The sequence below is a fragment of the Rhinolophus sinicus genome, linkage group LG16 (genome assembly GCF_036562045.2).
Source record: "Rhinolophus sinicus isolate RSC01 linkage group LG16, ASM3656204v1, whole genome shotgun sequence".
Lineage (NCBI taxonomy): Eukaryota > Metazoa > Chordata > Mammalia > Chiroptera > Rhinolophidae > Rhinolophus > Rhinolophus sinicus.
In genome coordinates this window covers 13,204,967-13,226,431 of record NC_133765.1, presented here as the reverse complement: position 1 = coordinate 13,226,431, position 21,465 = coordinate 13,204,967, and the positions used below count along the sequence as shown (strand labels likewise).

The window sequence follows — 21,465 nt, the reverse complement described above, 5'->3', positions numbered from 1 at the left end:
GGCAGAGCTCTGCAGGACCAGCTGAGGGGTGGGGACCTAGGGTGGCCCTGAAGAGTCAGGGAGGGCTGTGGGCAGAGCTTGGGGCAACTCTTTCTTGCCTGGGGTTAGTTTGTTTAGGAGGAATCGTTTTTTGTGGAATCTGAAAGATTGCTGCTCGGTTTCTCTTTCTGGCTCAGGAATTCCACCAAGGTCATCCTGCTGGGGCCTCCTGAAAATTCCCCCCCCCACCTCTTCAACTGATCCCCAGACTTGAATAAAACACCTCTGCCACATGAACCCAGCTCTGTGCCCAGAGGCAGTGCCAGGCCATGGCACTGGAGAGGGAGAAAGGCGAGTGAATGGCATTTAGATGTGATCCAAGACAAAGTCGAGTCTGTTCAGATCAGACCCCCAGGCTGTGCTCTCAGAAGCCTGGCTTTTAACCAGCCAGACCAAGGAGACTCTAATGGCATTTAGCAACGTGGAAGCCGGGCAGAGAGCTTTGGCTTGGAGTTGTAAAATCTGGGGTCTCTTTTGAATATAATTAAGCTGTGTGACCTCCTGTGAGTGTCTTTGCCTCTCTGAGTCTCGATTTCCTTGCCTGTACAACATCTGGGATAACTTGTACTTTGTCTACTACTGGGATACTAGAAGGAAAGGAATACAGAAATTATTGGGTATGACTGGGTGAAGCTCTGATACCAGGACAGCTTAAGGATGACGTGCATCTCCATCTATTTTAGGTCCTGCGTGAGGTCACGGGTGGGCATTGCTTAGGTTCTTCTCATGTTAGTGTTCTTTGGTACTTTCTAGCGCGGACAATGCAGCAGAAAGCAGATTCTTCCAGGGGTGGAGGCTGAATAACCTCTGAAGATGAAGACCCTACAACTTCGCTTAGTATACCTGTCCTGTCATCGTGCAATCCTCAAAATCGAGAAAATATATTGGGCACTAAATCCTTCTTCTCTCCTTCCTCAAACCCGATACCCATTTCCATTTTAGCCCTCATCTCAGGAGAGATGGAGACAGCGGCCTTGCCCTTTAATGTCCCTGATTACCTTTCTGAGGGCCCTCTTCCTGACCACATCATCCCAGCTTATTTACCCAGCCTGACCCGGTTTATTTGTCTCATCCCTTTCATCGGAGGGTCAGAGGAGACTCAAAGGTTGCAGAAGGTTCTGAGGTTGGCACTGAGTTCCTCCTCTCTGTCTCAAGAAGCCAGCCTCCGAGCTTAGTAAGTGGTCCCCTGGGGCCTGTCCGCTGCCGTGCTCGGGCTAATCTGCTTGTGTGTTGACCGTGTAGATCTGAAGATAACCTGACACACTCTTAAATATTTCATCTCGGTGTGGCCATGAGCCGTATCTATCAGGCGAGGAGGCAGCACCCCAGCTGCTGACCCTGTTGTTAAAGCTTCTCAGCATCTGTTAAGAGGTGGGCAGGGCAGAACCCAGACTCCCCTCTTCTGGCTGCCGAGCTCCATCCCACAGGTGGCCTGGCAGAGACTCACTAAGGAGGCAGTGGGGTGGTGCATGGAGCCCTAGCTGGGAGACCCTGGGCCGGGCTCTTTGCTTCTCTGAACCTCAGCTTCTCATCTCGGGCAACAATCCTGTCCCACAGACTTTCATCAGAACAGCTGAGGAAGTATAAGTGAAAGTGCTTTGAGAGTTGCTGTCACAGGCTATGCAAATTGAGCTATTATAACTTATGTGCAAAGCTGGTTTCCCAGGGAGACTGGCTCCTCAGTAACATCTGGTTGGAGGAAGGAGGTGACAAGGGTGAGGCAGTTTAAGAGGTGGAGAGCCCATCCCTATCTGGAGTCAGGTCTGCCCAAGTAGGGAGGGGGACTTCTTCAGGCAGGATGTCCCAGGGACACTGGGCTCCTGTGAAACTGAGATGAAGAGGGAGCAAGGGCAAAGGTATGATCTGGAATAAGAGCCTGAAGTGAGTTTTCCTAGGGATGACATAGGCAGCCTAGGGTTCCCAGGAGCAGGGAAGGGGGGAAGGAACAGCGGCAGCGGTAGTCCCTGTGGATGCTGAAACCGCAGGGACAATGAAGCTCCAGGCAGATTCTGATAGGAGAGGTGGCTGGATGGTAACCCAGGAGGAGGGCAGTCCAGAAAGAAGTGACTCAAAGATGTGTCACATTCTTCTCCATACCATGTTTCCCCAAAACTAAGACCTAGCCGGAACATCAGCTCTAATGCGTCTTTTGGAGCAAAAATTAATATAAGACCTGGTATTCTATTCTATTCTATTCTATTCTATTCTATTCTATTCTATTCTATTCTATTCTATTCTACCCGGTATTATATTATATTATACCCGGTATTATATTATATTACATTATATTATATTAAAGACCCAGTATAATATAGTATAATATAATATAATGTAATATAATACCGGATCTTATATTAATTTTTGCTCCAAAAGATGCATTAGAGCTGATGGTCCGGCTAAGTCTTATTTTTGGGGAAACACAGTATCTCTATCACCTAGCACAGGGCCTGACACAGCTCATGCTTGCAGGACATGATTTCTGATTGAATAAACGAGCACCCAGGAGCCCTTATTCACTTCCTAAGCTGGAGTCAAACACACTGCGGTTGGACAAGGTCATAGGTAAGTTGGCATTGGCCTTCTGATTTTCAGGGCAGGAATTTTCACTTTTCCCCTTTTGGTGGGGAGGAGGTTACTGACGCAATGGAGCCCCAGTAGCCGGAGCCCTGTGGGACAACGCCTGAGGCTTTGCCCAGTGGGATGCCCCTGCAGTTGTCTGGGAGGAAACCTTCTGGAGCTGAGCCCATGGTACTTTCCATAGTATCCTCACCCCCAAGTGCGGACGGTTCTTACCCAGGACGGTGAGGCGTGCGGGGCGGGACCGGATGGCAGCCTGGATGGCCTGGCACTCGTACACGGCATCATCTTGCAGCTCTGCCCGCAGGATCTTCAGGTGATGTTCCCCTGACAGGTGGTTCCCTACCACCAAGTACTGTGGGTAACCTGTGGAGACAGCAGGCATATCAAGGGGTCCAGCCGGCCCAGGGATGGAGGTGACATTCATGACAAACAGGCACAGTGGTGGCACACCTGAGCAGGGACAGGTCTGTCTTAGGGGCTGCCAGAGCAGGCATCTGCTCAGGGTCCTGACCTCAGCATAAGGAGCACAGAAATGAGAGCTTTCCTAGGGCGCTTGTGCGAGTGTGTGCGTATAAGGGAATTGCCGGTGTTTAAGTTTTGGAATGTTGGGGAAGCCATTATTATGGAGGAAAGGAGAGAACCGAGAGGGAAATGCTAAGTGGGGATGGACACAGTGGGGTTATTACTCTGGAAAGTGGTGTGCCCTGCACCATGGTTTACCAAGTAGACATGCCTTTCGATAAGGACACACACAGAGACAGAGACACCCAGGCCGAGATCCACAGACAGAAGACAGAGTAAGAGAGAGAGAGAGAGAAGGAAGAAAAGAGAAATATTTGGGAAAGGATCACGAGTGACTTTGGGGAAAGGTTTTGTTGCAGGAAGTAGAAATCTAGGCCCGCCCACCTGTGACCCGGAAGCTCCGGTCCCTTTGAACCATAAGTGGCCCTTTTCTAGTCACTCTACCCACCCCCAAGCCCCAGGGCCTGATGAAACACTTAGGAGGTGCTCAGGGCACTTGGGACTTTGGGGCCCCTTACACCACTGGCGATGAATAATAGATAAATCAAAGCTTGAGCGTGATAAATCATTAAGCAGTTTTCCTCCTGCTCTGTAGGGTTCAATGTAAACGTAAGTCAGAGCTGGCCAGCTTGGGCAGATCCTCCGTTTCCTGGGTCTTCGGCCCTAAATCCCTGTACTTTCTCTCAGCAGGATCTGTGTCCCATTCATGCCCGTACCTGAGCTCTGCCCTTCCCGCTTTTCCCCCTTTTCAGGGCACTTCCTCTTTGTCCGGTCCCCTTCTCTCCTCAGAGGCCTGCCTGCTCTCCCTGGCAGCCCCAAAGGGCTCCCCTTGCAGAAGGACCCTCACCAGGAGAGTGTGAGTTCTCAGAAAGGTGCCCTAGGAGGAGGGGGTGGGGCAGACTGGACCTTTTAAAGAGAAGACTAGGGCTTAAGCAAGTGAGAGGCAGAAACAGAGACAGACAGAAGGGCATGCAACAGGCTCTCCCTCTTCAAATATTTCCAAGTCTCTTAGTGTGGGTTAGATGTGCTTGTGTAGCTCCCAAGGGCAGCATCAGCACCAATGAGCAGAATTAACATGGGGAAATACTTTTAGAATACTATGAATGATTTGAGGTGTCCACAAAGGATGTAGGCTGCCAGAGGTGACAGTGAGGCGCCCCCATCACTGTCTGTATTCAAGCAGAGGTTGTATGATTACCGGTGAGGGACACTGCAGAGGAGATTTCTACCCTGACTAAAGCACTGCAGCTCGAAGGCCCCTTCTGCCTCCATGAACTAAGGGACTTGCGAGGTGGGACGAGGCTCCGTGGGGGTGGGCTGTGCAGGGGCACTTATTCCTGGTTCCTGGAGGTAGCTACAATCCTCTGCCAGGTTTCCCACTATGCTTCTTGGGTGCTCCCTGTGTGGCTGAATCCATCGGGCTCATGTCTTTATGGCTAAGCAGTGTCCTCATCATGCAATCAAATGGCCCTGCCCTCCACAGCTGTCCAGGCCTGGCCAGAGATGCTCACGGGGCAATTAGCTATACCCCCCTCCCCCAGAGAGCACCACCTCTCCTCCTGCCTGCTGCTGGGCGTGGGGAAGGAGTGCAGGGAAGTTATGCTGGCTTTCCCCAGGGCCAGGGTGAGGGGCTGGGCATGGGTTCTAGCCAGTCCTCGGATGCTGGTACCCTTAGTGTAGCTGGCTGCCTGTGCCAGCCGCTTCAGCCCAGTCTCTGGATCCCGCTTCCTATCATTAGTCCCTGCTCTCCTGCAGGCATCTGGGCTGGAGCCTGTGTTTTTGTTGTCTTGCAGCACAACGATTCCGCTCTCAGGAGCAGCTGAAAACATCCGTGATGGGTTTGTATTTGCCTAATTAGGCGACGAGCTGTGATGTTCTCCCAAGGACTGGCAGCCTCTTCGGAAAACACTGGTCTAGAAGCATAGATTCTGAGGAAGTTCTAGCTCCTTCAACAGTATCCTTCTCTCTTGTTATTCCCAGAGGAGGCGGAATTATGGGGAGTCCAGGTTTACAGTCAAATTGCCCGGGTTCAAATGCCAGCTCTATCACTTCCTCGATGTGTTGTGTTGGGTTAGTTACCTTCACTTCCTTGTACCTCCGTTTCCTTGTCAGTAGAATGGGGACAGTACTAGTACCTCGTAGAGTTCTGGTGAAGATTAGATAGGACGAACTCAGTAAGATGCCTGGCACATAGTAGGTAGTCTAAAAACACTGCTTTAAATAAAGGTGACTGTGAGGTCGGGTAACTGAGGAGGTCCGCATCTTGCTAAATAAGAGCCGGCTGGGTGTCAGGGCCTCTTAGGGATGAAGAGCCGGGGTCCCAAGCACTGGGCTTTGGTATATGTTTGGATCAATTTCTTTCTCAACTGTGACTTTATTTACCTGTCACATAAAGGGGAAAATCCTTGTTTTGCTCCCTGTGGATCATTGTAGGTTTATGAGAGAATGTCTGAGAAGTACTAGTTCCTTGGAAGAAAAGTATTCTATCAATATGAAGGAATAGAGTTACAAATCACTTCCTTTGATTGATTGTTCCAGCAGTGGTGACCAGAAAGACAGTGAAGTCTTCAGTTAGGGTATCCTTCCTGGTAGACAGGTACAATAGAAGGGGGCAGAGCTACAGCAGGTAGAAGTCCCACAAGACTGGGCCTCAGCTTCCCCAAAGGAGGACTGTTGCAGTATGAAGTGCTCTGCAAATACTTTCTGAATTGAGATCTATTGCTCTCACTTTCTCATCAGGATTTATTAGACCTGTAAGTATCTGTCATTATTGTCATGATGCTGTTTGGGGGGCAGGTGATCAAATACAGAGGAAAAATTTACCAGGAGTTGGAGCTCACTGACTCTGAAGGAGAGGTCCAAACTTTTTTCTATAAATGGAGTCAAATTGGAGAGGAAGCAGACTGCAGTTCATCAGGGCTGCTGCCCTTCAGCACTTAGCAGGACGCAATCCTGGATCCCAGAAAGCCATTCATGGAAGTGGATGCCAGAGGCTCAATGATCCATATGGTGACCACCAGTCTATGAACCATCCATGGTGACTTGGGCCTCCTCTTGGCCACTGACTCAACAAGACCCCAGTTGCTGACTGAAGGCTGAAGACCATTGACCAGGCACCCCGAGAGGCTCCTTCACTAGCAGCAATGCTGGGCCAAGCTCAGAGCCATTCAGAGTATGAGTGATTCTAGTTTTGAAGGTCATATCCTACCCCCAGTTTCTCTAGGGTAAGGGAGTTCAGAGTCCCTGAACATGGCTGGTTCCCACAACACTTAAATTTTATGGCAGCACCATATATTTTGGAGATATTATTGTGTATTTCATCCACGCTCAGCTGGGCTGCAAGCATTCAAACCCTGTGATGCTATTGACCATTGCTATAACGTTTCAATATACATTTTTGGCAAGACATAACTCACATTTTAAAATATTAATCCCCCAACCATCATGTTGCTGAGTGCACTTCGATTTTTTATTTTCCTGCAGCTGTACACCATGAGAGGCAAAGCTACTTCTCAGTTGAATACACATTTTTCTTTCCTCCTCCACCTTCAGTCATTCCCTCATTGCAAGGACACCCAGGTCCCTTGTTCTGAATTTTACAGTGTATGCTAAGCCTAGCAAGCAGTCATATGCCCCCCGACCCCCAAGGGAGAATAATAATGGTGGATGGTGAGTGACTAGGAGGAAGGAGGAGGATTCTATTCTTTTTTCTCCTGGGGGGGGAAGATGGATTGGAAAGACATCTCTATGGGCTTCAGGGTTGACATGCACAGTAATTCACAGATGATTGGGCGTGGCACCAAGCAGGGAGCTCAGATGCCAGCCTCAGGAGCCCACCAGTACATCGCTGATGACTACTGGCCCGGGTGGGCTGAACGAGGTCTGGATTTTATTTCAAACACCTCTCTTCTTTTCTTTCCCTCACATGGTGACCCCTAAAATCATCAGGTTTCTTTGTGAGCTGTCAATCTATTTGGCTCCCTTTGATGGGTGGGAGCTGGGAAGAAGACGGGAGCTGGTTGCGACTTCAGTGAGGAATGCATTTTGGACCAAGAAATAAGAACACTTTGCCTCTGGAAATCCGACTTTACATGAATCCTGTTTGAGTTCAGAACACTGTTAGGTTGAGGACCGATCACCAGAGCTAAAGGGTTAATCATAGTTCAGTACCAGTGGTCAGAGGACTCCTCAAAGGCGTCTGCATCCTGGCCCTGGGCCTTGCCTCGCCTGACGCTGCCTGTGAGGTCTGTACTGAGCCCTGGAGATTTAATCCCCAAATGCCTATGAAGGCGAGGCTTCCCGGGAGGGTGGGTAGGTAAGGCCGGGATGGGTTCCAGGCCTTCCCAGGGAGGTCTGAAGGTACTCACTTGAGAGGTCCCTGCCCACACCCAGAGCCAAGCCGTCTTTGATCCACAGAACGAAGCCATCATATTCCGGGATGGCACACAGCAGTGTCACCGGCTGCCCCGACACCACGGCCTGGTCTTGGGGCTGCTGGCTGAAGGAGTACACTTGGCCTAGGAAGGAGACAAGCACAGCAGTCAGTTAGAGCAGGGAGCAGGGCCTGGAGGGCTTCTCCTCAAGTTATGGCAGCAGAGCCCAGGTTGGCCTAGGGGACAAGCCTCCCTTAGAGCACCTCACATCCTGGTGGGGGCTCAGCAGCAGCTTCCTCGCTGCCCCCAGCTTAATCCTTTGCTTCCAGAAGCTGGCTCCCAGCTACAGCCTCCTCAATCCGTAACTAATCTACGCACACACTGTGGTCCAGCCAATCCCCTGCACCCAAACAAGCCATGCCGGCCACTGGCCGCATTTGGGACATGCCTCTCTCTTCCATTTGGCTAACTCCTACTTTACACCACTTGCTGGCTCCCAGTTCCACAATAGGGCAGGAGCATGACAGGGACTCCCAGCGGGTAGCATTCTGTGGGGGGCATGGGGAGTGGTGTGCTTTGGTTCATCCTGAGACTCCAACAGATAATCTTATTGTTTCAGCAGGATGAGCGGTGGTACAGCGTGGCGGAGGGTGTGGCTGAGGGAGCAGGTCATCGTCTTCACATGTCCTCCGTGTCCCTTTCTTTTCTGCAGCAGACCCTACTCCAGCCTCACTGTCACTTGGGAGAAAGTCACGACTGTGACCCACTCCCATGTATACCTCAAAGCGAGATGGCACTGAACCATCTAAGCTAGTCAGTTATGTTAGTAAACAAACTGCAGTGTGTACAGCTGAATAGACAACGGGACAATGACATATACTGAGCTCCCAACCACAGTGCGGTCAGTGTTTCACATGCTCTCCCTCTTGTAGACCATTTAATTACATGTCAGGGCAGAAAGATCCCCATGTTACAGCAAAGAAACCAGGGTCAGAGAGGCAAAGTAACCTCCCAAGGTCATACCGCTAATGAGTGGTGGAGCAGGGGTTTGACCTGAGGTCCACTGACTTCTGAGCCCTCGTTCTTTCCCACACTGTGCTCTGCGGATATAGACATACAACCCAGGGAAACTGGAGCTGGCTGGCAGGCTGCAGCCATGGTTTCTCCCTGACCTGAGGGAGTCAGGTCAGCCTGGACAACGGCTGTTGCCCATCTTGGGGACACAGAGACAAAGCCCCAGGCTCAGTCCACATATAAGGCTGAGCTCTCAGCAGCAGGTGGCCCTAAGAAAGGGGAGACTGGTGTGTCACTCTGAGGGGAGCTGGGTGGTGGCATAGAGTTGGGGGGGCCTCCAAGAGGAGAGGCCGAGTCCCCAGGAGAGAGTCTGTGGCAGGTGGGCAGGTAGCTGAGTCTACTACCTGATGAGATCTTGGCTGGGTCTCTGAGGAATCTCATTAACAATCAAATTGGCCCTGAAATGTGGGAGTAACACTTTTTATTCTGATTTGAGCTTTACAAATTAGATTTCATAGGATATTTTAATCAGCTATGTGTGGTGGTTTTTTTTTTTCCCTCCTCTCTGTCTCTTCAGGTTCTCTGTTGTAATTAGACTGTTTCTGGCACCAAAACAAGAGAGAGAAGGAAGGAAGAGACAAGAGAGGAAAAAGGAGAGGAGAGAGACTGGAAAAAGGCCAAGAGGGCAAGGGTGAGGGGAGGAGAGGGAGAGAAGAGAAGGGATGGAGAGGAAGGAAGAGGAATAAGAGGCAGAGGAAGAAAGCAGGGAGAAGAGAGGAGGGGGAAGGGAGGAAGGGAAGGGAGGAGGGGAAGGGGAGAAGGGAGGGGAGGAGAGGCAGCTGAGAATGAGAATGTGGTAGGGGAGAGGACATTCCTTGCAAAGGCTCTTCTCTCAGTTCTAAGGATGATTTCTCAGCTCGTTCTTTTATCCCCAAATCTTTCTTGCAAGAAGGACAGTGTCAAGACAGCCACTATAGCTGCCAAAGATTGTGTTATCGTAGAGAATTATCAGGCTGTCAGTGGGGACCTGAGGGAGTTATACTAAACAAAATGGTGCCTGAGGCCATTAACAGTGGGTAATTGTCCCGTTGGCCCCCCATCCCAAATCCCGCGTTCTCTTGGTGCGGTGAGCATAACTGGAGCATTGGGTACAGGAGGCATCCTGAGGTAGAGATTGGGGGGTGGGGGGGCGAGGGTGAGTTCTGAACTGGCTGGGAGATACCTCAGTGTGGCAGTGTCTGTGACCTGAGGGAGAAAAGGGCTGTCACCATGGAAACACAGCTCTGGAGGAAGTCAAGGGCTCGGAGGAGAGCTCCAAGCAAACAGGCCTTGGAGGTGGACACTGAGTAATCGGTATTTCACTTTAGAGGGTGTCTCAGAGTCAGGAGTTGGTGCAGGCAGAAGAGCCCCCCGTATAAGACCTGGGGCCTATAGAGAGGAGCCGGAAATGTAAGGAAGAGCAGGAGAGGGACTTGACTGGAGGACAGTATCTGAGTCCATCCATCTGAACGACTTTAGGGAGAGGTTTGGCTCTCACATTTTGTCTGTTTGGATCCCCTAGGCTTTTCTATGGAAAGAATGTTTCTGGGGGGGAGACGGGCACACAGGATAGTCTCCAAAATCCACCAACGACGTGATTTGCAAATTATTTTTTGGGAGGGAACGATTAGTGCTATAACTGACAATTTTCTTTTTCAGTCTAATTTTAATTTTTGCACATTAAATACAAGACACTAAACACACTTTGTTTTTTCTTTTAAATCAATGGGATGCTTTTTCAAGCAGAATCGTAAGCTAAGTGTCACTCTCTAGAGTAGATAAAAGTTGAGGTCCTGCGGATGGAGAGGAGGTGGAAGAGTGGGCCCACTTTCTTTTCTCCCATGGGACAGACCTTGAGGCTTCTCCGTCAGGAGCTCCTGGGACACAGTGTGCAAGCCAGGGGTTACACCCTTACCCAGAGAATGGCCCTCACCCATCCCCTCACTTCCTGTTTCCTATTCCCCATCTTTTCTACTCCAAAGAAGTGAAATGTGAGTGACCCAAGACCGTTTTCTATAACCTCCTGAGTATTATATCGAGTAGACAGAAAGCTTCCGGAGAACATTTGTTTATTCAACACACATTGATTGAGACCTGCAATGAGACAGGTATTGCGTTGCCTGGTTAGAGACAGATGAATAGGACCTGGTCCTTCCTTCCAGGAGCTTACGTCTGTACCCCTGCCACGCAGACAGCTCTGACTTGAGCCCAGGGAATGTGCTGCATCAACTAAGGTCCTACTGTCATTGTAGACTCAACACACCTAGCACCATCTCTCCCAGGTTTTCTGCCTCAGTTTCCCATTTCATCCCACGAAGTTCTACTGGTGTGAAGCCCGGAAGTCAGTGTGGCCTCCCTTTTCATGTTTTATTTTTAATCTGTCTCCATCACCAAGTCTGGCCCAGCCTTCTTCCATAATATCTCAGATCCACCCTTTCCTCTCTATTCCTACTGTACAACCTACTGTCCATGCCCTCCTCGTCTCAACCTGGGTTCTTAAAACAGAGTATGAATGCTTTCAGGTTCTGCTCTGGAGTTTCCTGTCTAAATCACAACTTTCCTCATGTTGTCCACCTTTTCTAGGAGTGGAAACTCTAATGGCCCTCTACTGTCTGCAGGATAGCACCTGACTCTCCATCCTGGGTTACAAGTTTCTCCAGAATCTGACTCCCATCTCAGTAGCAACACCGTACTGGCTGTTCACTGATGTCACCTGGCAGAGTCCTGGCTGTCCCACCATCCTGGAAAGCAGCCCTCTCCGTAGGCCTCCCCAACCAGCCCTGACCTCACGGAAAGCCCAGCTCTGTCCTCTGATCTTGATCTTTGCTTGGACTTCTAGGCGCTGCCCATCACTGGGAGGCCAGCAGGAAATCCTCATCTTCTCTCTTTATCTCTTCCTCTCCACTCCCTGTTTTCCTCCTCTCATCTCCCTTAATTTCTACAAACTTTTATTGAGCACCTACTATGTATACGTTAGATGCCAAAGAAACAAAAGTAAATAAGAAATAGAGGGTAAACTCCTTGAGGGCAGGGACCACGGATGTCTTTTCCATCTTGCATTCTGAGTGCCTCGCCCAGTGTATAAACACTGAATGAATCTCTATTTAATGGCCTGTAGCTGACCTATTCTAGTTTGTCTCCTGAAATCTGTGGTGACTGTAGGAGAATTGTTTTTACATTGTAAACTACTGATTAGGCAGATATTGTGCTGAGCACACCACACAGAAGGCATAAAATGAGAAATAAAGTGGAGGGGTTACAGTCTCAAGGTGTCAAGCTTTACAGGATAAAAATAACTGAGTTATTCACGAAGACCTACTTTAAGCCAGGCCTTTGAATGTAACTACAATGCTAGTTAGCTGTTATTATACACCCCACAGTTTACAGATGAACTGAGGCTCCGAGAAATGAAGTAACATGATCAAGGTCACGAAGTGGGCCCAAGTGTGATTCAAGGTCACACAGTGGGCCCAGGGGTATTCCAAGGTCATGAAGTGGGCCCAAGTGTGATTCAAGGTCACACAGTGGGGCCAGGTGTACTTTAAGATCATGAAGTGGGCCTGGGTGTAATTCAAACCCAAGGTTCTCTGATGGCAAACCCTGTTTTCTTGCCATTGTCCATGTTGGCTATTGAATTAAGAATCTGAAACCCAGATTTTGATTCTCAAACAAGTACTCACCCCGCCAACTAGGCAGCCCCCTCAAAGCATCTAAAGAGAGGCAGAGGATCTTTGGAGTGAAAGGCAATTTCCTCCCTAAGTTTACATAGCTTCTTCCTAGCTGGCGGTCAATACCACCAGTTAGGGTTCAGGATGGAGTCCGATACTGACCACCATGGGGGGTACAAAAGAAAGGAGGTATAATAATTATTGGCACTTATTATTAGACAGTCATGAGTTAAATAATAATTATGTTGTTATACCCATATTATATAACTATGTACATGTTATAATTTTTTTTTTATTATAGAGTTAGTAGTAACTAACTTTCATTGAGTGTAAACATGTATATGTTTATATGGTTATGTGATTGAGTTGTCCCCACAGTCAGGCCTATGAGATGAGACCGTATCAGACCCATGTGAAGGTGAGGCTGTCCAGAGCCCCACCATCCAGTGATGGAGCAGGGACATCAGGCCCAGCGGTCCTGATCCAGAGCCTCATCCTCAGCTCCTTTACTGCATGGTTCGCGGCCCTGGGAACTCACAGAGCCCACCTGAGCACCCCCTGGCTTGTCCTTGCCCACAACCGCAAAGGAGCAGGCCGGGTGGAAACACACTTGGCAGAGGCTCTCCCACATTTTGTCGATCACATAGAGTGGAATGTGGTCTCAGTGTGGTGGCTGCAGGCAAACTTTCCTGTTTGCTTCCCAGGAGGATGGTTCTGTCCCAGGAAGAAAGGGGCTCTGCAGAACTGGGGTCCCAGAGTCGCTTCCGAGCCCCTGAGGTGACTGCCCACAGCCGATGTGTCTCCCTGCACACCCAGACATGCGCCGGCCAGGAGAGCACCTCGCCAACTCTCCAAGTGGACTTTACGGCGTCTTGGGGTCGGGGGGGGGAGGCTGCTCCTCCCCACTGAACTCAGACAGGTGACATGGGCTCCTCAAGGTCCGTGGTGGCTGAGTCAGGATAGAGTCTGACTCTGAGTCCCTCAGTGCAATGCCTTCTGGTCTACCTGCTCAGCAGGTGAGGAGCAGGAGGTGGTAGTGTTGAGTAGGTGGGGACTTTTGGAGACTTCTCTCCAAACTGCAGGAAGCAGGGGCTGATTCTGGCTGAGAAGGATAAAGAGGAGGGTGGGCTTTGCGGGGCCCCACCTGACTGAGCCACGTGTGCCCCGCATGTGGGGAGCTAAGAGTCAGGATGGCAGGGGCAAGGCAGCTGCTGGTGATTAGTGACAGAGGAGGAGTGGGGCGGTGGTGGCAGGTGCTGAAAGGGACAGGTGCAAGTGCAGCCTGGCCCAGAGAGAGGGGAGGGGCAGGGGGGCATTGAGAAGGCCCCAGAGGACTCTGGTCCTGAGGCAGAGCTACCCCCACCCCCTGCGCAAGCGCACCTTGGAGTCCTGCCCTGTCCTGCTCCCAGCTGTTCCCCAGTCCTCTCCCTGCTCAGAGCAATGCATGCAGCTCAGCTTCTCTCTCCTCATCACTTCTCCAGACTGTTTTCTCAAATGCCTCCAGCCCCCAGATCTCCCTCCCTCACTCAGCCCAGGAGGCTCCCTGAAGGGGCCGCCCCTTCCCAGCCCTGACCACATGGCCTCCCACCTTGGTCTCCTTTTGGGGACTTGCAGTTGCACATTAGCATGGACTGAACCATCACCATCTGGCTCTGGGAGGTCCCCTCTGTCTTCCAGTGAAACGTTAAAATGCTGAAGACCCCATGATTCTCTGTGAGCTCACACTCCTCTGGCCTCTGATCTGAGGTCACCCCTCAATTCCCAATTATTTCCTGGGGAGGGAAGAGGCATATTTCTATGGAAGGCTGAGGTTATAAGGGCCAAATCACTCAGAGCGATGGTTTTACAGGAGTGCTCCAGGGGCCTGGCTCTGTGTGTGTGAGTGTGTGTCAGTGTGTGTGTGTGTGTGTGTGTGTGTGTGTGTGTGTGTGTGTGTCCGAATGAATTAGCTTCCCGGCCCCACACTTTCTCCAGCTAGACCTTTTCTTCTTCTATTCCTGTCAACCACTTAAGATTTTGCTTGAACAAATTCTTTTTCTTCTCAGAATGTTTGAAAGCCTCTGGTTTAGAATTGTGGGGATGAAATCTTTTCTGGGACTAAGCTGTCAGGGCCTCCTGTAGATCTTGGGAGGGGACTGTGGTCTGGATGGTCTTTAAGGTCACAGAAGGCCTTAGTGCTGTGCCCTGACCCTGACCCTGGCTGTGTGTGTGTGTGTGTGTGTGTGTGTGTGTGTGTGTGTGTGTAACAGGTGAGAAGAGGGCCCCGAGGCGCCATGCTCATGGTGGGCAGGGTCCTCTATGCTAGGCTCAGAGGAGCTATGGTGATCACTTACCATAACTGTCAGCCCCAAATCTTTTAGGGACATATTCTGGTACTCTAGTGTCCCTAGTCTGTTGCCCCTCCTATAGGCAGGCATAGGTGTTTGTGCCTCTCGCCCAGCCACCAACCGGGTGGTCAGGTGGTTCCATGGTGGTGCTGAGAGGGTGAGCGGGGACTTGTGTAAAGAGTGTTGGATGTGGGGTTAGTAACAGAGGAGAGAAAGCCCTGGTACAAACTCTGCACTGGAGCCTGATGTGGGAGCAGGGGTTGTGACATCCCTGTTCTCCCTGCAGCCCCCCTTTTCCGATCCATGCTCAGAGGTCAGATCGGAGGTGGTTGAGAGATAGTGTGCGGCGTGCTCCCTCCCCTCCTTCTCATCGTGAGCTGGGCACTTTGGCCAGGCCTCTCCTCCAGCAGCAGTTTGAGGTGTGTGTGTGTGTGTATGGGGTGACCACTGCCCTTAGGGTTAATCCAAGTCAGACTTGGACAGGAACGTCAGGATCATCTGGAATGCTTGCCCTGGCTTCTAGGAGCCCAGTGCTCTGCAAACACACGAGCTTGGCCACCCTTCCTGCTGCTTTAGAAGGGAGGGAGCGGGGCCCAGATAGGCTGAGTAATATGTCCAGTGGTCCAGGAGCAGGCAGAGTAGAAACCTCTCCAGTGCCCTGGGGAAGCGCCCACTGTCACCCCTGTGCCTGAAATCCTGCCTGCTTCAATCTCAGGACAGCCAGCGAAACTTTTTGCGTCTGTGGATGGCCACCCTTGACCACAAGGCACTAGACTCTGAGGTCATATAAAGTTCTTCAGGGGTTTAAGAAAGGCCTTCTGCAAGCATGGGGGTTGGGGGAGGAAACAGAGAGGATTCCCGGTGGAGAAATCCTGATAAGGGGGATGTGATGGTGGATAGACAGCATTCTGGGGTAGGAAAACTACAAGCAAGACATGAGGGGTGAGTGACCTCAGGTCCCTGTTTTGAGTCTAACTGACAGGTCACTTGCCAGGGCCTGGGGCTGACAGTGGAAAACACAGGTCAGGCAAGCCTGGGAAGGAACACTGGCCCTGTCACAAGCAGTGCCATCTGAGGCACATTCCTCACCCCCTCTGCAAAGCTGCAGTGAAGATCAGCGACCTCGTGTAGGGGTTCCATAAGGGCTGTTCTCATTTTCATCACTCTCAACGAGTCTTTCCTAAGCTCAGGACTGTTAAAACTGGTGCCGCAACAGCACCTGTTACGGGAATGGGGGATGGGCTCAGAGCTGGTAGAGGAGGCCGCGCAAATCAGAAGTTGGACGGATCAGAATCCCCTTCTTCCATGAGTCATGCAGATCAGAGAGGTGAGCGTTGAGCCTTCCCACAGCTCTGCCATGGAGACCATCCCGGCTGGCTTCAGTCCCCTGGAGCAGCCTGGTCAGCCATCCGGAAAAGGCTCACGTGTCGCTGTCTGCTCTGTTATTAGTGACCAACTGGGGAAGGCTTAGGAATGCTTGTACGGGGATATTTACCGCCAGCTCGCTCCCAGCCCGGCGCACGCAAATTATTTCTTATGAGATTGAGGGAAGCTGCCCAGGTCCTGAGAAGCAGGCAGACGGGAGGAGGGCAGGAGAAGCAGCCACCTCGGAGGCCCCTCACTGACACCAGAATGCCAGGCGGTGGGAAGGGCCCAGGAAGGATGACTGACACTTGACCTGGAAGCCCAAGTCTTGGCTTCTGCTGTTGGCGCGCTGCTCAGCACTGGGCCAGCTCCTAATGCAGGACAATGAGCTTTGGGAAACTTCTAGAAGGCCCTGTTGTGACCTACTGAGGGGAGCAGCATTGGGGGTTATGTCCTGGCCCACTGATTCACTAATAAAACTTACTGTTACGGAGGGTGTAATGGTAGCAGTGATGGAACCAACTCTAGGAATGCCACGTGACCACAGGCGGGGGCAGGTCCCACCCCGGCAGTCTGGTGTGGGGACACAGAGGAGGGACTGATACATCTTCTATGACAAGGAGCTCAGAGTCTGGAGGAGACACATATGTATACAAGGAAATGGGATAAGAGACACTACACAGTCAGCCAAGAGAGAGGTATAAAGTAAGTCCTGAGTAAGAACGATTTTCCTTCAGAGGGAATGGTGGGGCGGGGAAAGAGGGGCTTCTGCACTGGCCTTGAAGGGAAGGCAGGATGAGGACACAGAGGGAATATCCCTGGAATGGGGACACTGATGCCACATGATCTAGGCTTGATCTCTGGCTTGGCCATTATAGCTGTGCCACTGGGAAATTCCCTCTGAACGTCAGTTTCCCCATAGGGATACTTGTAAGTGCTTGTTGGGTTGCTTGTGAGAATTAAATAGGACATTTTGTGTAAAGTGTACAGATCCCTGTGTGTCCTCTACAATGGCAGCTGTTACTGTCACTGTGAAGCCCGCCTGACTGGTGCACGGTGTGTGTGTGTGTGTGTGTGTGTGTGTGTGTGTGTGTGTGTGTATTTAGCAGGGTGCAAATTAGGGAATTGTGGTAGATCTGACAGTGTAGGCCCTTACATGCGTGCTCAGAAGTTTGCACTTAATGCGAAATCATCAAAGATTTTTGGCCCACAGGCTCAGATCTGAATTTTAGAAGGATTGTAATGGGCAGTCAGGAGGATGGATGATGGATGGTTCTCTGAAGGAAGAAGATGGATTGGGAAGATTTTGCTTTCATGGGGCTCAGGCTAATGCTGAATCAGTGGGAAACAGAATATGGATTTAGAAGCCATGTGGAGATAGAACTGATAGCACTTGATAGGGGATGAGGAAGATGGAGGTGTAAAGGCCTCCCCTTCTCCCTGGCATGCAGGATGGGGTGAATGGGTGACTAAAGGAGCCATTTCTACCTCAGGAGGAGAAGCAGGTGTGAGGGGGCAGTGTGTTCTGTTGTAAATACGTTGATGGACTGGGGCCCTGAATCACTCAGGAGAAGCTGTCCTGGATGTGGTTGCATCTGTGGGTCTGGAGGAAGAAGGTGTGACTAGGTCACTTACTGAGTACTCACGGCAGCTCAGGTAGGAGAACACATGTTTTGACAATGTTTTCTCTCATTTGGTGTTGACCTGAGAATTCATCTCCAAATACAGATAGTTACAGACATTGATGTGACTATCTAAGAGGTACATGGTTACCCCAGGCTGGGAGTATTGGGAGCAGCTGTCTTGGGTGGAACACCTAACTCCTGTCAAGGTCTGCACAGGCTTAGAGCCCTGTCAGGATGGCACGAGGTTACCTAACCCAATCTTCTTCCTCTGTGTTAGGACTAGAAATACCAGCAGGGAAACCAGAAGAACAAGCAAGGGTGGAAGATGGGCCTTCTCTCCATTGTCTGCTTCTCCTAGATATCTGAGGGGAAAGAGACTTAGAAACACTTCAACCCCAATATTGTAGCCATTGGCAACTTGATTCTGACACACAGGTGAGCAGAAACTTGCCAGTATCATGAATGTTCCAGAAATTGTGCTGGGTTTTTGTTTGTGCTTACACAGGAGAGCCTGACTGCTCTTCCTAGGTCTGGATGTGGAGCAGAAGTTCTCCTGTTCCTTGCCTGAGCTAGGGTAGCCTGTGATTCTCTGAGCCTCACATGTCTCTCCTCAGGACACACAACCCACCAAGGTTGTCCTGGACAGCATGGGTCTTTAATGAAGAGCAATGGGGCTGGCGGAGGCAGGGTGACTCCAAAGTCACTATAAATCCTTTGCTTACTGATTATCAGCCCGTGGCCCCAGCTAGTGCCTGCATTGTGCTCATTAGTGACAGGAAGAGGTAAGCCTCCATCCATTCAACCAAGTTCTGGATGCCAAGAAGACACTGATAAGTGCTGCTGGAAATATTGGCACATCAGTGCCTGTGAAGAGCCCATCCATCCCTGTCTGCGGACATCCTGGAGTCTGAACAAGACGGGAAGGGCAGAGCAGTGTGGGGGGTGATGTTGGGGAAGGGTACAGATGGGAGACAGGCAGGCAGGCCATGGGGGCTAGGACCCCAGTGAGTGTCTCAGGCCTTCTGCTGGCTGGCCATGGGCCCAGGCTATGCCTCTTTCTCTCTCTGCATCTCATGTTTCCGTGTTCTCATGTTTGGGACATCAGTGCACTGGACCATTGATGGGGGAGGATAGAAGCAGCATGGGAGAAAGTGGTGCTGAAGAGCAGTGATAGAATGATGTCACTAGCCCGAGATGCAGCTGTAGGCATCCACTGTGGGCAGACAGAGCCCTCTCAGAGTGTGTCAGCTAGGGAACCACTGGGGTAGGCTAGGATCAGGGCCATGGACTGTCTGACCTCATGATGGCCTGCATGTCTTGTTCTCTTTTTTATAAGAGATACTGTATGGACACAGGGAACTGTGTCCTCCAATGAACCCCCAGTCCCAGAAGGTTCCAATCTGGTGTTGCTCTGCCACCTTTTAGCTGTGTGCCCTTGGACCTGGTTTCTCACTTCTCTAAGATTCAGATTCCCCATCTCTAAAGTGCAGGGTTTAGACCAGCAGTTGATCTATTAGATCTCATCCTTCCAGCCCAAATGATCTATGCTCCAAAAATCTTATTTGGGGGGGAGGGCCCTAGGGCTGAAAAGAATAAAACTGAGGCACAAAGGAGTAAAAGAAAAGGACACTGGTCTGCTTGGGGGAATATCCATGTCCTAAATGTCGCTTAAAAAAGAAAAATAAATATTTTAGGATTTTCCGGTCAAGATGGCAGAGTAGGTAAATGCGGTGCTTACCTCTTCCCACAACCACATCAAAATTACAACTAAACTACAGAACAACCATCATGGAGAATTTCCTGAACTCTAGCTGAACTGAAGTCCTACAACTGAAGACATACAGAAGAAGCCACCTCAAGAATGGTGGGAGGGCAGAGACATGGAATGGGTTGGTCCCACTCCCCCGTGTGACCTTTAAAAATCAGGAGAGAAATCTCGGCAGCAGTGGTGCTCCCCAGAGGAGCAAGGGGCTCGAGCACCCCACCCAGTTTCCCAGCCCAGGGTTTCAGTGCCAGGGAGAGAAGTCCCCATAACTTCTGGTTGTGAAAACCAGCGGAGATTGTGGCTGAGTGAGATGAGGGCAGCTGCAGTTACAGGCCCTCCTCTTAAAGGGCCAGAGCATGGACTTACTCCCTGACAGAATTGCTCGCTCTGAGCTCCAGCACTGGGGCAGCAGCTCAAAAGGTGCCAGGGATATACTGGGAGAAACTGAGTTGTCTGGGTTTAGGGTGAGGGCTGTAGGTGAAGTTTTCTCCCAGACAGAGGGATGGTGGAAGTCACTGTTTCTTTGTTGAGCCCTCCTCCCTCTCAGAAAACAGACACTGTCAGCCACCATATCTGAGTCTTCATCAATTTGGCTAACACTGTTTGTTCACCTTGCCCTGGTGATTCTGAGACCCTGCCCCACCCAACTTTCAGACACTCCCAAGCCACTTCCAGTGGCTTTTCTGTACAAATGGCCTGACTTGACTCATGCTGGGGACTTTCCTAAAATCTCTCACAGGTTCACAAAACCCCAACAAGCAGCATCTGGCTTTGGCATACTTCTCTGGCTGAGCAGCCCCAAGCCTGGCACTAGTGACAACTGGCCTTGGTTCATGGCTTGACCTCTTGAATCGCCTTCAAGACCAGCATGGGTGGCAGCTATCTGTGGATTGCTTTGTGGCTCACGCCAGGTGGCTCTGGGCAGGGCACAAGCTGTGGCTGAACTTGGCCTGAAGTGGGGCCCCTCCTAGAAGGTCCTGGGACTGGCATGCTCAGTGGCCAGCTTTGAACCTAGATGGAGCATCACCCAGCCACGTCTGGGAATGACACACCCAAAAGCACACTGGGCAGGCACCAGAGCCCTGCTAAAGTGAATGCTGATCTGTAGCATCAACCCCTGCACCATAACTCCACTGTAGTCATGGCCAGTCTACACAACCAATCAGCCTGAGGGTCAGTCCTTCACACTAACATGCAAACAGCAACCAAGGCTCAACCACAACAAGAGGGCACACACAACCTACATAAGGGACACACCTGGACACTTGGGTCTGGTGACTGGGGAGATTACACCACTGGGCCCCACAAGACACCAACTACATAAGGCCACTCTTCTAAGACTGGGAGACATAGTAGCCCTACCTAACACATAGAAGCAAACACAGGGAGGCAGCCAAAATGGGGAGACAAAGAAACATGTCCCAAATGAAAGAACAGAAGAAAGCTCCAGAAAAAGAACTAAACAAAAGAGAGACAAACAATCTAACAGAAATATCATAAAATTCAAAACACTGGTTTTAAGGATGTTCAATTATCTCAGTGAGAACTTCCACAAAGAGAAAGAAAACATAAAAATAGAGATAAAAAAACCCCCAGAAAAAAGAGCCACTCAGAAATAAAGAATACAATAACTGAAGTGAAGAATACATTAGAGGGGATCAACAGTAGATTCGATGAAGCAGATCGAACCAGCAATTTAGAAGAAAAAGTAGCAGAAAACACCCAAACAGAACAGCAAAAATAATCCAAAAAATCAGGAGAGTTTAAGAGGCCTCTGCAACAACATCAAGTATAACAACATCCACATTATTGGGGTACTAGAAGGAGAAGAGAGAAAGCAAGGAATTGAAAATCTATTTGAAGAAATAATGACTAAAAACTTCCCTGACCTGTTGAAGGAAATAGATATACAAACCCAGGAAGCACAGAGAGTCCCAAACAAGATGAACGCAAAGAGGCCCACACTAAGAAACATCATAATTAAAATGCCAAAGGTTAAACACAAGGAAAGAATCTTAAAAGCAGCAAGAGAAAAGCTGAGAAACCTACAAGGGAGCTCCCATTAGATTGTCAGCTGATTTCTCAACAGGAACTTTGCAGGCCAGAAGGGATTGGCAGGAAATATTCAAAGTGATGAAAAGCAAGGAA

At 50.3% G+C, this 21,465-nt stretch overlaps 1 protein-coding gene across 6 annotated transcripts in view; it reads right to left on the bottom strand.

The window, feature by feature from the left end:
• The window catches only part of KIRREL3 (kirre like nephrin family adhesion molecule 3), a 563,502-nt gene that overhangs the window by 85,985 nt on the left and 456,052 nt on the right, over positions 1–21,465 (bottom strand). For 5 of the 6 annotated variants that reach the window (XM_019710496.2, XM_074321190.1, XM_074321188.1 and 2 more), the window contains exons 4-5: positions 7,509–7,658; positions 2,833–2,982 (exon numbers count right to left, since the gene is read on the bottom strand). In XM_019710496.2, coding sequence (XP_019566055.2) covers positions 2,833–2,982; positions 7,509–7,658 — 300 coding nt within the window. Of the gene's footprint in view, positions 1–2,832; positions 2,983–7,508; positions 7,659–21,465 lie in introns of those variants that run through there. The other variant, XM_074321191.1, reaches the window with a different exon arrangement.